This window comes from Drosophila miranda (genome assembly GCF_003369915.1).
Source record: "Drosophila miranda strain MSH22 chromosome Y unlocalized genomic scaffold, D.miranda_PacBio2.1 Contig_Y1_pilon, whole genome shotgun sequence".
Classification (NCBI taxonomy): Eukaryota; Metazoa; Arthropoda; class Insecta; order Diptera; family Drosophilidae; genus Drosophila; species Drosophila miranda.
In genome coordinates this window covers 21,842,506-21,858,165 of record NW_022881603.1, presented here as the reverse complement: position 1 = coordinate 21,858,165, position 15,660 = coordinate 21,842,506, and the positions used below count along the sequence as shown (strand labels likewise).

Below are 15,660 nucleotides of genomic sequence, written 5' to 3'. Positions count from 1 at the left end.
GAAGACGACTTGCGCACGAATTCTTGCTCGATCCATTCTTCGACTTGCTTCTTTACGGCACTGGCTTCGTCTGTTGATAAACGACTCGGTGAGTGATGAAACGGCTTGATTACTCCGTCGGGAACTATCTTCAGTTGGATTGGAGACTGCTTTGCAACTTCTGTGGGCATTTGGTAACTGTTTCTTATCATCTGTTCAACGTCTTTTCGATATTGCGGCGGAGCTACAAAGAATGACTCTTCAGTTACATTATATATAAGAGCATGCTCATCTGTTGGCACAGGATCTGCGTCATGCTTCAAAAACGTGTACCCCTGCATATCAGCGACGAAACGGAACTTTTTAATGAAATCATGCCCCAAAAGTGCGTCGAAATCAATCTGGCTACTGGGGACTACTAAAAACTTCTGTGTGGTCTGCAACTTATCCACGGTAACTTCTGCATTAAAGTATCCAACAGGCTTTGTTGATATCTGACCCAGACCGCGCAACATAGTTGTGCACTTCAAAAGTTTAACGTTTTTCATGGTCTTCAACATACTCTCTTTGATTATGGTTACATCTGACCCTGTATCCACAAGACAGTCAACTACAATGCCGTTTATTTGAATTTTTTTCATGCGACTGCGATTCAAAATGACGCGAACTTTATCAACTTTATCTGCTTCATAAGGACAGTTACGAGAAATGTGACCATTCTGATTGCACTTAAAACACTTTGTTTCGGCTCTGCAGTCTTTGCGTTTGTGTTCTCCTGATCCACAGCTATAGCAATATTCTTTTTTACCGCTTTGCCCACTTTGCTGCTTGAAACTCGTTTTATGCTGTTCGTTATTGCCCTTCTTCTCCGATATGTTCAAACGATCATAGATACAAGCAACTCTTCTTTCAAGGCCCTGAAGGTCTTACAGCGATACATGGCATACTTATACTCGTTTCTTATGTCCAGACCGTTCACAATATGGCTTATAACAGCCGCGTGTTCAACATGTCCGACTGCTGCTATTTTTCTCATCTGCAGCAAGTACTCGTGCATCGACTCACTACTCTTCCTCTTTCTTTCTTGCAGCAGCTTATGAATGTCTGCACTGTTATAGCTACATGTGAATTCATCCAATAATACGTTCTTGAGTTCCTCATAGGTGCACACGCATTCAGCTTCAAGGAAAAGCTTAGCTGCACCGGTAATTTTTCCTCTAGCCTGCACATACTTTTGATTTTCAGTAAGCTCATATGCGTCGGCATTTTTTCGAATATCTCAAACCATTTTTCTATGGGAACCGATTTTCCATCACAATCGCTCACAACTTTTGTAAAATTATCTGGAGCGATCTTCATTTCTCGTTGCTCATCGCAAAGCACTTTCAAACTTAGCAACTTTATCATTTGATCAATCTTGTCATCAGTATTGTTTTCCGCATTTTCAAAATCTTTCATCTCGTTTGCACTCGGGCGCGACGTTCCTGGTACAGCTTCTTTCTTCCTTCTCTCTCTCTTTCCAGTGCAACGGCGGCGGTGTTTGTATCATTTTGCGGCTCTTTTCGACTTGTGTCTGTGTACCCGACGAGTGCTTGTCTTTTCTGTTTAAAAGTGTGTATCACACACAACGTGTCTGTGCGTGTTTTTTCTGCTCGCGTACGTACTGCGCACGGACAAGGCGACGCTGCGGCGCGACAATGAATTTCACAATTTTCCAACCGAATTAAACGACCGATCTTTTATTAAACTCCGTGTCTACTGTTATGCTCACAGAATTCAACTTAATGTTTATAGCCACCAACAACAACTTTACAACTTTATGTAGCTACAAACAACAACTTGTGAGGAACCGTGGTTCCCACAGGCCGAATTCGACCAAAGCATAGCCGGATAAAGGCGGTGGGACGGTCGGATAAAGGCTTATGGCTGGCTGGATACGGCGAAGGTCAGCCCAGATACCCACGGATAGCCGGATGCGGCGAAGAGGCCAAGGGCCCCGAGAGGAGAAGTGTCCCGCTCTCGGAGCAAGAGAAACGCGAGAGGCAGAGGAGACGGCGGGATCGGGCCGGCAGCGATCCGACGCATGACCAAATAGGGGCATGGGATCACGCCACCGGCCAGGCCCCGTTACGAAGGCCGTGGAAACCAGGAGACGGCGATGGAAAACTACCAACGCCGAGCCGGGGCCCGTCAAGGGGCTATAAAAGGAGGCTGCGGGAACGAAGCGGCTCTCTTTTTCCGTGGAGAAGTGATCGCGCGCGCACGTTGAAACCCCGCCGAAACGTGAGAGTAATACCCGGTACGGTTCGAAGAAGTGCAGTGAAGTGAATAACAACAGGAAGACAGGCCCCGCCTGCCCCCAGAGTGAGTCTAAGTTAAGAGGTGATCCACAGTTGCCGGCGGAAGCTAAGAGGGGAGTGCGAGACGTAGAGTGCGGATTTGCGTGGCGGGCCAAAGCAATAGCGGAGGTCAAACTGCCCCAATCAACAGCCTCAACGCTGCCACACCCGACGAGAGCCCACGCGTGGTGGAGATCCATAGATAAGCTGAATTGTAGCATCTAGCCCTAAGTCCTAATATAAGTACGAATAAAGAGAGATTCGATTAAAGAAAAGGAAGGTCTAATCATTTGTCGTTGGGGGCAACAATAAAAATACGTTGCGACGAATCGGCCGACCGCTGAGCGAGCCCAGCAAACTCAAGCGAACCAAGAAGCAGGTCCGTTACAACTGGCGCCCAACGTGGGGCCTACAACGACAAATAGTAGGACAAAGGGAGGAGAAATATAGATGAGAGAATGGGGAAGGGACAATGGATCCACCGGTTGAGAAAGGAGGAGCTTGTCCAATGCGGCCACGCCTTCGGCGTGCGGCTGGAGGGCACAGTGGACGAAATGAGAAGAACATTAAAGGAGTGGATGAGGGAACACGAAGATGAGTCGGAGTGGGCCGATCTGATTGAGGTATGGGAGTGTCGGGCGGACAGGTCCTCGCCGACACCCCGGGCGGACGACAAACAAGCCGCGTACGAGCACCTGGCACCCCCACCCGGCGCAACCGCGGCGACGCTGTGGAGGTCCCCAGTCGACATACAGAGAGAATTGATAGCGAGTCTCTCAGTGCCAATACCGGAACGCTCGCACACGGGGACGCCTAGCAGGCCCCGCCACCAAGGAAGGGATCGAAGCCGAGAGACCGAAAGAGGGAGAACCGAACCAGCCACAATACGGCCAGCACACCTGGACTACGCTAGAGTGGCGAAACAGGTGAGAGAGTGGTCGTTCCGGTTCGACGGGACGACGAAGCCTCTCGAGTTCTTGGAGCAGGTCGAGTGGTCCGCCGAGACGTACGGTCTGGATCCGGATCTGATCCCAAGGGCGATGCCGGAGCTGCTAAAAGGGCGGGCGCTGATGTGGTTCGTGGCGAACAATCGACAGTGGAGAACGTGGAAAGAGTTCTCGTCGAGCTTCCAGGCTTACTTTCTGCCGCGGGGATACTTTGAGAAGTTGCTGCAGGAAGTGAGGATGCGGAAACAGAAATGGGGCGAGCCATTCAAAGAGTATATGGTAGAGATGCAGACACTTATGCGACCCCTGAAATGTCCCCAAGAGGAGCAGACGGAGCTGATTCGTGAGAATAGCATGCCCGATCTGAGAGCGTATATGAGGCCGCACCGGTGCAAGGACCTCGACACCATGATGGAACTGGCAGACGAGTTCGAGGCGTTGGAGAGGGACCGCCTAGAGTTCCAACGGGAGAATCCAACCGTGAAAGCCCGGGCAGCGAATCCCTTCCACAAGCCAGCCGAGACGACGGCATGTCGGCGATGCAAGGACGGCCCGCTGGACGGAGCAGCACGGGAGGAGAGGGAGAGCGTGTCATTAGGCCGACACCGACCAACGGCAATATCGAGAACGGATATGTCAAGAATCCGGCCCAGGCGTGCCGAAGGTGTGGGAGCGCGGATCATTGGAGCCGGGAGTGCAACGGCCGACCTCTCACCTACTGCTGGAGATGCGGAAAAGTGGGCATCTCGGCATGGCAATGCTGCAGGAAGACGGGAAACGCCCCGCGACCCACGCCGCGGAGGGCCGTGCCAGGGTCGCAAGAAACGGTCCCTCAAGCCTAGTCGGCAGGCTGACCAGCGAGGAGGAACAGTTATCCGCAGTAGTGGAGGTCGCGGGCATGGAGCTGCAAGCCACGGTGGATACAGGAGCTACCAGCAGTTTCGTGAGCCGCGAGCTGGCGGACCGACTAAAGGGTGAAGGCCGGGAGGCGGCGGCAAGGAAAAGGGTGAGGTTGGCGGATGGCCATAGCCAGGAGGTCACGTGCCAGATTGAAACGAAGGTATGCTTTGGGAACAAGGAGATCCCAATGGTGCTACTCGTATTGCCGGGTGTGATTGATGAGTTAGTGGTGGGATGGGATTTTCTCCGCGCGGTCGGGGCAGTGGTGACCTGTGCAGGGCACAGGGTGGTGATCCCTGCCCAAGATCGGGAACGAGGAGACCAGGAGGAAAGACTGTCCGTGGCGAAGGCCGAAGCTGGAGACACGGCTCCGGAGTCCGACAACGAAACGGACACGACACTAAGAATGGCCGACTGGGGGGTGTCAGCGGGAATGAGGCAGAATAAGGGGGCGAGGGAAGAGCCAGTGGAGGAATTCTTAGCCCGAGAGTTAGAGGCATTTTCCAAGATCGAGGGGGTGTCTAATGTGGCGGTGCACACAATCACCATGAGTGACCCGCAACCGATTAAGCAAAGATATTACCCGAAGAACCCCAAAATGCAGGCCGAGATTAACCAGAAAGTGGACGAACTAGTAGAAATGGGATGCATAGAGCCGTCAAAGAGCCACTACAGTTCGCCTATAGTGATGGTAAAGAAGAAAAATGGCAAATGGAGATTGTGCGTGGACTTTCGTCAAGTTAACGCGAGATCAGTAAAAGACGCGTACCCAATGCCCAGGATCGATTACATCCTCGATAAACTGCGGGAAGCGAAAATCATAAGTAGCCTAGATCTGAAGGATGGATATTGGCAGATCCCCCTGGCCGAGAGCAGCCGGCCGATCACGGCGTTCACGGTGCCCGGAAAGAGGCTATACCAATGGAAGGTGATGCCGTTTGGGTTACACTCCGCGTCGGCCACCTTCCAACGGGCGTTAGACCAAGTGATTGGGCCAGAAATGATGCCGCACGCGTTCGCATACCAGTATGACATAGTGGTCATCGGGCGAACAGAAGAAGAACACCGAAGAAACCTGAAAGAGGTGTTTCGACGGCTGCGCTTGGCGAACCTGCGGCTGAACGCAGACAAGTGCGAGTTCTTTAGGAAAGAGCTGCGGTATCTAGGCCACAAGGTGACCGGTGAGGGGATATGTACAGACCCCGAGAAAGTCGCAGCCATAGCCGAATTGAAACCGCCGACAAATGTCAAGGAGCTGAGACAGTACTTGGGAGTGGCCTCATGGTACCGGAGGTTCGTGCCCGACTTCGCCACCCTCGTGCAGCCCCTGTCCGGGCTCCCCAAGAAGAAGACGGACTGGGTCTGGACACAAGAACGGCAAGAAGCGTTCGAGGAGGTGAAAAGACGACTAGTGGCGGACCCCGTGCTGGCGTGCCCGACTTCTCGAAGAAGTTCATTCTGCAGACAGACGCCAGTGATTACGGGCTGGGTGCGATTCTCACGCAGGAGACGGAAAGGGGCGAACGGGTAATATCATATGCTAGCAGGACGCTAAATGGACCCGAAAGGAACTATTCGGCGACCGAGAAAGAATGTCTGGCCATTGTGTGGGCCATCCGCCGGTTGAGGCCATACTTGGAAGGATATCGCTTCAAGGTGGTCACGGACCACATGGCTCTGAAATGGCTAAATAGCATAGAAAGTCCGTCGGGAAGAGTGGCGAGATGGGCATTAGAGCTACAGCAGTACGACTTTGAAGTCGCGTACAGGAAAGGACAGCTCAACGTGGTAGCCGACGCACTCTCCCGACAACCGGTGGAGGAGCGAGGCCGTCGGATAAGAAGTGAGGAGGGAACACAACCAGTAGGCGAGCCGCCCTGCAAGTGGTTAGAGGGCATGGTAGAAAAGATCAGAAAAGAATCCCCGAAGTACCCCGACTATGTGGAGAAGGGGGGAAACTTGTACCGGCACATTCCTCACCGGGCAGGGAGCGAAGAAGTCGCCTCGTGGAAGTTATGTGTGCCGAAATATGCCCGAGAAAGGGTCTTAAAGGAAAGCCACGATAGTCCGGAAGCAGGCCACGCCGGCGGAAGGAGAACCGCGGCACGGGTGGCGGCAAGATATTACTGGCCAGGGATGTACAGGGACGTGAGGGCCTACGTGCGGAAGTGCGAACTATGTCTTCGCTATAAGCCAAGTCAGCTACAAGCGGCAGGAGAAATGTTGACACAGGTGCCGGAAGAACCATGGGCAACGGTATGCGCGGACTTTGTGGGTCCTCTGCCGAGGTCGAAACATGGGAACTCGATGTTGTTGGTGCTGGTGGATCGATTCTCCAAGTGGACCGAGTTGGTGCCGCTGAGGAAGGCCACAGCAGAGGCACTAATAAAGGCCTGTCGGGAGCGCATAATAGCCCGTTTTGGCACGCCCAAAGTCTTCATTACGGACAATGGGGTGCAGTTTGCAAGCAGGGCATTTACAAGATTCCTGGAGCAGCTAGGAGTTCGTCACCAGTTTACGGCGCCATACACGCCGCAAGAGAATCCGACAGAGCGAACGAACAGAACGGTAAAGACCATGATGATCAAAGGTGTTGGGATGAAAAATGGCCGGAGCTGATGCTGGCCATGAATTCGGGAGTGTCGGATACAACGGGATATTCACCGGCGTTCGTGGTGCAAGGAAGGGAACCCCGGCTGCCAAAGGCCCTATATGACGAGGAGACGGTAGGCACGGGACAAGGCACAGAGACGCCGGATGAAAATGCGAAGAAATTAAAGGAGCTGTTTCAGTTGGTTCGACGCAACTTGGAAAGGGCAGCCCAGGATCAGGCCAGGCATTACAACCTGAGAAGAAGACCGTGGAGACCCAAAGTGGGAGAGGTCGTGTGGGCCAAACAGCACCACCTTTCCAATGCAGCGGAGGGATTCGCCGCGAAGCTGGCACCAAGGTACGATGGGCCATACCAGATAGAGGACTTTATATCCCCGGTTATCTGCAACCTAAGAAAGAAGGGCGGCAGGAAGAAGAGAACGGCACACATACGAGATCTGAAACCCCAACCCGAGGAGCGAGAGACACAGGGGTGAAGGAGAATGGCTGTAATAGGTCGCCCTAAAGGGTCACGCAGGACCAGGAACGGTAGAGTGCCACGCAGGACACTGGGGAAGGGTGCCGCGCAGGACACGCACGAGACTCGTCAGCACGCAGGGTGATGGACTTGTGCGCTTAGATTAAAAAAAAAAAAGGCGAACAGGAAGACTGTGGTTGGAGAAATCTGAAAAAAGCGAAAATTAGTAAAAAGAAAGGAAAATAAAACGAGAAGAGGAAAAGCTCAGCAAACCTGAACAAGAAACGCGTCACCCAAAGCTGGGAGGCGAATCCAGGGTCGGGGAGTGTAATCTCAGACAGCGGATGACCAGGAAAAACCCAGGGGCCAGGTTCACGCCTCAACGCGGACTCACGGGGCAACTACGAGCGTCGGGCCGGAACGACGGGTGCCGCTCATGCGTGGACTACCGGGCGAGGAGTCGGATGATCCTCGGGTCCGAGCCACTGTGTGAGGGAGACACCTGTCAAAAGAGTCCGGCCGGTGGCGCATAGGAGTTGCCCTGGGATGTGAGCCCAAGATTCCAGCCCGGGCGGAGGGTCGGAGGACCCATTGTTCACGAGCGGAATCGCGGCAAGCGGCCCGCATTGAGGGCAGAGGGCGAGCTGGAAAGGGAGAAAGGATGGAGTAAAAGTCATCCGGGTCGGGAGAACTCACCCAGGCCAAGGAGGGTCCGAGCAGCACGGGATGAAGAAGACAGGTCGGCGGTGGCATGTAAGAATAAATAGCAATTTTTTTTATAACAATTAAAAGTAAATAATTAGCAATCCATCAATCCATTAAATAGCAATTAAAATAAACAAGAATAAAGGGCTAAATAAAAGTTGTGTATAAGCAAAAATAAAATGGGGGAATAAAAAGCAAAATAATCATGAACGGGAAGGGGGTGGGTCCATCAAAGATGGAAAAGTTTTATCCATGAGCCAACAGAGAAACGCGGCGAGAACACAACAGTATCCAAAAAAAAAAAGGGATAAGGCGAAATCGGATAGAGAGCGGAGAGCGCGACGGCACTCGCACAACCAGGGGAAAGATGCCGTTAGAGAGCGCGGCCGGCAGAGAGACGAGGCTGAGGGCCATGAGTACAAACGCAACAACCGTTAGAACCAGGCGGGAGAGACCGAGACACGGAGCACCGGCACCGGTAGAGGGAACGATTGGCAATGCAACGCGTGTATATAGGCGGGGGGAAAACGGAACAGCGAACACTTGAAGGTAATTATCACCAGAAAGAACGCAAGAAAGGCAGCAAGAAAAAAAATGGAGATGAAACGCCGGCTCAACCACGAGGATGGCAGGAAGAAGATGGATGATATGAGGGCCTTCCTGGAGGAGCAACAGGCGATCGTGGGAGGAGGGGGCTATCGCGCCGGTACTTCTCGTCAGCGACGGGCGTCTCTGCTCTCGCGTAGCGACGAGGAGGATTGGTGCGATGGCTCCCAGTTCCTTCAACTGCTGGCCTCGCCGTTGGTGTCACCGGCGGTGTCATCGGATGAGGAGGAGGAGGAAGACGACGAGGTCATATGCACCGACGGCCCGCGCGCGCCAACCGCTCAGGAGAAGGCCAGATGGAGACGGCAGCAAAGGGCGGAGCCGGAGACGAGGAATGGAAGGCCGCTGACCCTGCGCGACAAAATTGAGGCGGTGAGGCGGAGGTTTCAGGAGGCGACGCCGGAGGAGAAGCGCCGGATGCACCAAGTGCTGGAGAGGGCGTGGGCGATCAGGCGGCGGAGGGACGAGCGGATGGAGGCGCGGCGGCGACAGGCGGAAAGAGCCGCCAGTACGGAGGAGCACGGCCAAGAGAGCGACGAGGCGCCGCCACCCCCACCATTCCGGGTGGTCCTGCCGCCGATGCAGCCCCGGACCGACGAGGCGGAGACCGAGGGAACGCCGCCCCAGGCCACGGGCAAGCAGGCTACGAACCCAGAGGCCGAGTGGCAGCGGCGGCTGCAGCAGGCCGAGGATGAGGAAGGCGAGCTGTGGCAACCTACGCCACCGGCCGAGGATGACGAGGGCTCCGAGAGGCGGCAGCCGCAGGCCGAGGAGGAGCAGCACCACCAGCACCAGCACCAGCAGCAGCAGCAGCACCAGCAGCACCAGCAGCACCGGCAGCAGCAGCACCAGCAGCAGCAGCACCAGCAGCAGCAGCAACGGCAGCACCAGCAGCAGCAGCACCAGCAGCAGCAGCACCCGCAGCAGCAACAGCAGCACCAGCAGCAGCAGCACCAGCAGCACCAGCAGCCGCATCACCAGCAGCAGGGGCAGGAGCAGTGGCAGCAGCAACCACAGTGGAGGGGACCTGAGGCGGCCGTAATGGGTCCGTATGTATCGCAGGAGGTGCGGACCGCCGTGCGCCAGGGGATGGTGTGGCACCACCAGACCCTGCACATCACGTGGGCCTCGGGGCCCGCCCCGAGCGAAGCCCAGCCAGAGGCCGGCGCCCGGGTGTGGGAGGAGAGTCCACGCGGCAGCAACAGCAGGGACCCGCGGAGGAGGGACCCGGACCCGCCCCCACGACCTCAGCGGCAGCAATGGCGACGGCGGAGGCAGCGATGCGGACTGCAGAAGCGGCGAAGGTGACAGCAGAGACGCAGGCCGCGGAAATGGCGACGGCGGCCCAGCCGGCGACGGCGGTCCCGACGGCGACGGCCGAAGCAGCGGCAGCCGCGGCGACGGCGGAGGCGGCGATGCGAACGGCAGTGGTGGCGACGACGGCAGCAGGGACGCATACCGCGGAAACGGCGACGGCGGTCCAGACAGCGACGGCCGAGACAGCGGCAGAGGCGGCGACGGCGGCAGCAGAGACGCAGACCGCGGAAACGGCGACGGCGGCCCAGACGGCGACGGCCGAGGCAGCGGCAGAAGCCGAGACGCGGGCCGCGGAAACGGCGACGTCGGCGACAGCACCGACGGAGGTGGAACTCGAGGCGTGGGAGCGCGGACCGTGGGTGTGGCCCGCACCGGAGAGGTCGACGGCGGCCGAGCGCCCGGCTCTGAAGCGGCAGGCCTCCTGCCCGGAGCCCTGTGCAGGACCGAAGCGACCGGCCCTGCAACGGCAGAGCTCGGCACCAGCAGCCACGGTCCACTGGACGGCGATCCCGCGGGAGGAGTGGCCGGCGGCGGTGGTCCGCGCGCAGACCCAGATTCGCCTCGTGGGTAGGAGGGTGAAGAAGCTGGTGAGCGAGCGGGGTACCCGGTACCGCATTGCGATGTCGGCCACACGCACGGAGGTGTTCCGCGAGCAAAAGTAAGGAAAAAAAGGGGAAAGGAAAAAAAAAGAGCAAAAGAAAAAAAAAGAAAGAAAAAATCAGGGGCGAAACACGCGGGAAGAAAATGAATAAAGAGAGAAGAAAAAGAGAAAAGTGGAATACTTACGGGGGAGAGATATCGAGTGGACCGCCTAAACGCCCCTACACCTTATCGATAGGTGGGGATTCGGCCCCAGCCAGAAAATTGCAAGGGCTGGCAGCGCCGCCCGAGCAAAGGCGCCAGAGGGCGCCAGGGCGCCCGTGATCCCAGATGCCGTAAGGAGCGCGCGTAAAATGGGGCCGTTTGAATGAGGAAAGCACACTCCGTCGCAAGGTCGCGGAAAACGGGAGTATTCCGCTGCGGGAAGAAAGAGGGGGGTGTGAGGAACCGTGGTTCCCACAGGCCGAATTCGACCAAAGCATAGCCGGATAAAGGCGGTGGGACGGTCGGATAAAGGCTGATGGCTGGCTGGATAAGGCGAAGGTCAGCCCAGATACCCACGGATAGCCGGTTGCGGCGAAGAGGCCAAGGGTCCCGAGAGGAGAAGTGTCCCGCTCTCGGAGCAAGAGAAACGCGAGAGGCAGAGGAGACGGCGGGATCGGGCCGGCAGCGATCCGACGCATGACCAAATAGGGGCATGGGATCACGCCACCGGCAAGGCCCCGTTACGAAGGCCGTGGAAACCAGGAGACGGCGATGGAAAACTACCAACGCCGAGCCGGGGCCCGTCAAGGGGCTATAAAAGGAGGCTGCGGCAACGAAGCGGCTCTCTTTTTCCGTGGAGAAGTGATCGCGCGCGCACGTTGAAACCCCGCCGAAACGTGAGAGTAATACCCGGTACGGTTCGAAGAAGTGCAGTGAAGTGAATAACAACAGGAAGACAGGCCCCGCCTGCCCCCAGAGTGAGTCTAAGTTAAGAGGTGATCCACAGTTGCCGGCGGAAGCTAAGAGGGGAGTGCGAGACGTAGAGTGCGGATTTGCGTGGCGGGCCAAAGCAATAGCGGAGGTCAAACTGCCCCAATCAACAGCCTCAACGCTGCCACACCCGACGAGAGCCCACGCGTGGTGGAGATCCATAGATAAGCTGAATTGTAGCATCTAGCCCTAAGTCCTAATATAAGTACGAATAAAGAGAGATTCGATTAAAGAAAAGGAAGGTCTAATCATTTGTCGTTGGGGGCAACAATAAAAATACGTTGCGACGAATCGGCCGACCGCTGAGCGAGCCCAGCAAACTCAAGCGAACCAAGAAGCAGGTCCGTTACAAACTTTAACAACTTTTCAACAATCCTCTTCTTGCATCAGCTTCTGCTTTCTTGTTTTTCTTTTTCACACACTCCGAGCTCTGTATTCGACGCGGACGAGCCCAAAATGTAAGATTAATAATAATGTATCTTTTATTAATAGCGTTATTCGAAAAAGTACAAAGTGTATGATTTAAGATGTGCAATTAATGAGTCTGTTCTTCCGACTTTTTGTTCAACTTTCTGCTTCTACTTCCAACAACCGACTCCCATATCGATAACCCCTTATCGGTTAGGTCTTTTAAACATCGGTTAAGTCTGGTTATATCGGTTAGGTCTTATCGATGGTATCTTAAGTTCAAACGTTAATTTAGATGGGATAGTGTTAACTGCTTGATACACTGTCCTTTACATATATGTAGCTGGAAATATGTACAGGTGACACTAGCTAGAAAAGCGAGCAGGCCAACCGTGTATAGCCGACTGCCCGAACTCTTCGTCTCCGGGTCGCTCTTCGGTAGAGTACCCTCTTCGAAAATGCGGACGCAGGATCGGACTGTCTCCTTTAGGATATTCCACTCCGGGGCATCCGGGTGCCAGTATCTTCGAGGACATTCGAGCATCAGATATATCGCCGCGCACTGAGCGTGGTAGAAGTCTAGGAATAGAGCATAATGAAGTCTGCGTACTTGGTGCCCAGTCGGTCACAGGTTTCGTAGGCCATCTTCAGGGCCACGCCATAGCTGTGGTATCCGTTCAGAGGACTGTACAGCTTGGTAATCATCATGAACAGCTCTGGCATTTTGAGTTTGAACTGCGTCTCGTCGCGTATCCCCCAGTGATTGAAGATACAATCATAGCGGCACTGAAAAGGCATCACCCTTTATTATTATTAGTCTAAATGCTTCGGTTATGGCATAACAAAATACTACTAACTGGTCCATAGTCGTTCAAGTAGGCAGTGCAGTTGGTGCCCACAAAGGCGAACATGCTCAAAACGTTCCTACCGCAGCACCAGTCCAGAGTCTTCGTGTTAAACAGCCTCGAGCAGTTTCCCATATCCAAGAGCCCACCGCGTGCCACAGAAACCAACAGGATTCCCATGCAACACAAGAGCCACAGAACAGACATTTTTTTAATTGCGGATCCTATAATGAATTTTGAAAGAGTCGAAAATGAAACTATAATCCCAGATATCTGGTTCCGGGGTTTCATTGGGTTAAAGTCTCCCGCAACGCTAGTACCATCGCCATCTCCATGTCATCTCTCTGCCTGCCACACGCAACCTTATATTGACTGATCATCCCCTGGATTTAGAACATTCGGTATTCGAAGCTGTAGAGCCATGTGAAGTGTTTGGATTATCATTTTACTATCAATGCTCTGCTGGACAATTCCTCCCCTCAACGCAGCCAAGTGCAAGGCAGAGCCCAAGTCTGTTCAGGTAAGTGTTTGGGGGAAACCCCCAGAAGCCAATAACTACATGAGTGCAACCCCCACAGAATGTACAGATCTGTTGTCCCTCTCCCATGCCCAACTTGGGCGTCTACAACAGTGAGTGCCGCGACTCCGGACAGCAGCCAAGCGTGAGTATCCGATAGACATCGCATCGCACTAGACTCATACTCATCCGCCCTTCTGCCATCCCCCAGTGCCGCCTGGCCTGCATATTCAATGCCAGTGCGGCCTTGCAGGGCTTCCGAGTGAGGCTCCCCCGTGTGCGACCCATGCTGGAGCGAGCCTTCAGCCACCACCCCACCACCGATGCCTACGCCGCAAACTTTGGCAACTGCTCCTCGTTGGTGTACAGCAAGTACCAGGAGCTGACCGGAGTGAGTCGACAGAGCGATGCCTGCGACAGACACGCCCTCTTCTACAGCCTGTGCGCCTACTTCCGGCTGATGCAACACTGTCCCCCAGGGCTGTGGCAGCGCAACAATAAGATGTGCCAGGAGGCACGCTCTTACACGAGGAACTGCTTCTGGCCGGCGTTCAAAAGATTCATGAACAACACCTGAATAAAGTCGCGAGAATACTCTGCTTGCACTCCCTCCTGTAGCCCTCGCAGCTGCCCCTCTGTCCATCCAGCTCGGCGATATAGTAGCGCTTCGGCAGCGACTCGTAGCGAGAGCTGGTGGGACTGAACATGACGTGGACCAAGCTGCCCAGCACTCCGTTATGGTTTCCTAGTTGGTAGCTGTTCGCCTCCCAGATCAGCCGCAGAAGGCACTGATTGCCGGGACCGAAGCCGTGCCTGAAATCACTTTGGATCAGTCTCTGATCTCGTTTGGAGTTTCTCTGGGAGATTACTTACTGTTCGAAGCGGTGGCTGAGTATCTCGTAGAACTTTGAGCGCGAGAGCAGAGATCTTTCGTGGCGATGTCTGGGCACTGGATCGCCATCACCGTCCATCGGAAATCCCTCAAAGAAGTCCTTGTAGTCGCCATCATCTTCGTCCTTTGGTGGCGGGGGTTTCGGCTTGTGTTTGTGCTTATGCTTTGGTGGCTTCAGGACAGCTCCTCCTCCTCCACTAGCAGGCTGGTGTTGAGGCTTCTTCTTTTTTTTCTTGTGATGCGAAGGATTGTGCTTGTGTCCGGAATGATAGTTATCCTGGTAGTCCTCATAGTAATCAGCAAAGTCTCCTCCGGGCCCGTAGTGTCCATGGTGACCATCGTAGTCACTCAAAGAATAGTTACAATTTGTCCCATTGCCATGTCTCTAAGGGGGAAACAAAATTGGATTGAAACCGCCATGTGAATCCGATGTAATCTTACCAGAACGGGCGGCTTGTCTGTCCAAGTTTTTGGCAGGTGATAGCTAACCTCAAAGTTGTACGACAGAAAGACCTTGTTGTGCAACTCCAGGGGAATAGCAATGGCCACAAAGAGCTGCCAAATCGGATAATGAGAAACGGGGAAGCTTCGAACCGGTATTACAAGCACAACTCACCGAAGACCCACCCCCAGTATTCCAAACGAAATGAGACTGAATCTCATGGAGTGAGCACAAAATCAAAAGGACTGCCCAGTCCATCGTTACGTCTGCAACGCTCTGGACAGCAACAGGTGTCTCATCGAACTGAGACGCAAGACCACAACGACTGAGGAAAAAACCTTTCTTCTTTCTTCACCTTAAAAGTGATAATCCAATTATGAGCTGGTAAAGAACCTTTGGCTTTTCGTTTCTGGCAGCGAAAGTTGCTAATTGAAAAGCGAGAAATACGAATCAGGTCAAACGGTTTGGATCTGCTTGTATATTTTTATACCCGATACTCAAAATGAGTATTGGGGTATATTAGATTTGTGGTAAAAGTGGATGTGTGTAACGTCCAGAAGGAATCGTTTCCGACCCCATAAAGTATATATATTCTTGATCAGCATCAATAGCCGAGTCGATTGAGCCCTGTCTGTCTGTCCGTCTGTCCGTCCGTCCGTCCGTCCGTCCGTCCCCTTCAGCGCCTAGTGCTCAAAGACTATAAGAGCTAGAGCAACGATGTTTTGGATCCAGACATCTGTGATATGTCACTGCTACAAAAATATTTTAAAACTTTGCCCCGCCCACTTCCGCCCCCACAAAGGACGAAAATCTGTGGCATCCACATTTTTAAAGATACGATAAAACCAAAAACGCAGAATCGTAGAGGATGACTATATGTTTTAGAATGGAAGATCTCAACCAGATCGTATAATTATTATAGCCAGAATCAAGAAAACAATTTCATTCTTTCTCGCTCTGTCTCTCTCTAACACACAGGTTTCATGGTCGGCTTTGCCAATTGCAAAATATGAGTTCAAGGATCGCAGAACCTATAAGAGCCAGATCAACCAAATTTGGTATTCACACTCCTGTGATATCTGACCTTGACCGTTTCATGTCCAAATTTCGCCACACCC

At 54.0% G+C, this 15,660-nt stretch overlaps 3 protein-coding genes across 3 annotated transcripts; 1 reads left to right on the top strand and 2 right to left on the bottom strand.

Moving 5' to 3' along the window:
- Positions 1-12,126: 12,126 nt before the first annotated feature.
- Positions 12,127-12,953, bottom strand: LOC117190987. Its single transcript, XM_033395968.1, has 2 exons — positions 12,704-12,953; positions 12,127-12,632 (listed from the first exon to the last, which is right to left on the bottom strand). The coding sequence occupies exons 1-2, from the start codon at positions 12,896-12,898 to the stop codon at positions 12,426-12,428; spliced, it is 402 nt and encodes a 133-aa protein (XP_033251859.1). The 5' UTR covers positions 12,899-12,953; the 3' UTR covers positions 12,127-12,425.
- Positions 12,954-13,145: 192 nt separating this feature from the next.
- Positions 13,146-13,709, top strand: LOC117191491. Its single transcript, XM_033396344.1, has 4 exons — positions 13,146-13,211; positions 13,270-13,353; positions 13,420-13,649; positions 13,688-13,709. Exons 1-4 carry the CDS (start codon positions 13,146-13,148, stop codon positions 13,707-13,709), a joined length of 402 nt encoding a protein of 133 aa, XP_033252235.1.
- LOC108157978 lies at positions 13,696-14,800 on the bottom strand. The gene is made up of 4 exons (XM_017290124.2): positions 14,717-14,800; positions 14,542-14,655; positions 14,082-14,485; positions 13,696-14,021 (listed from the first exon to the last, which is right to left on the bottom strand). Exons 1-4 carry the CDS (start codon positions 14,798-14,800, stop codon positions 13,769-13,771), a joined length of 855 nt encoding a protein of 284 aa, XP_017145613.2. The 3' UTR covers positions 13,696-13,768.
- Positions 14,801-15,660: the final 860 nt, after the last annotated feature.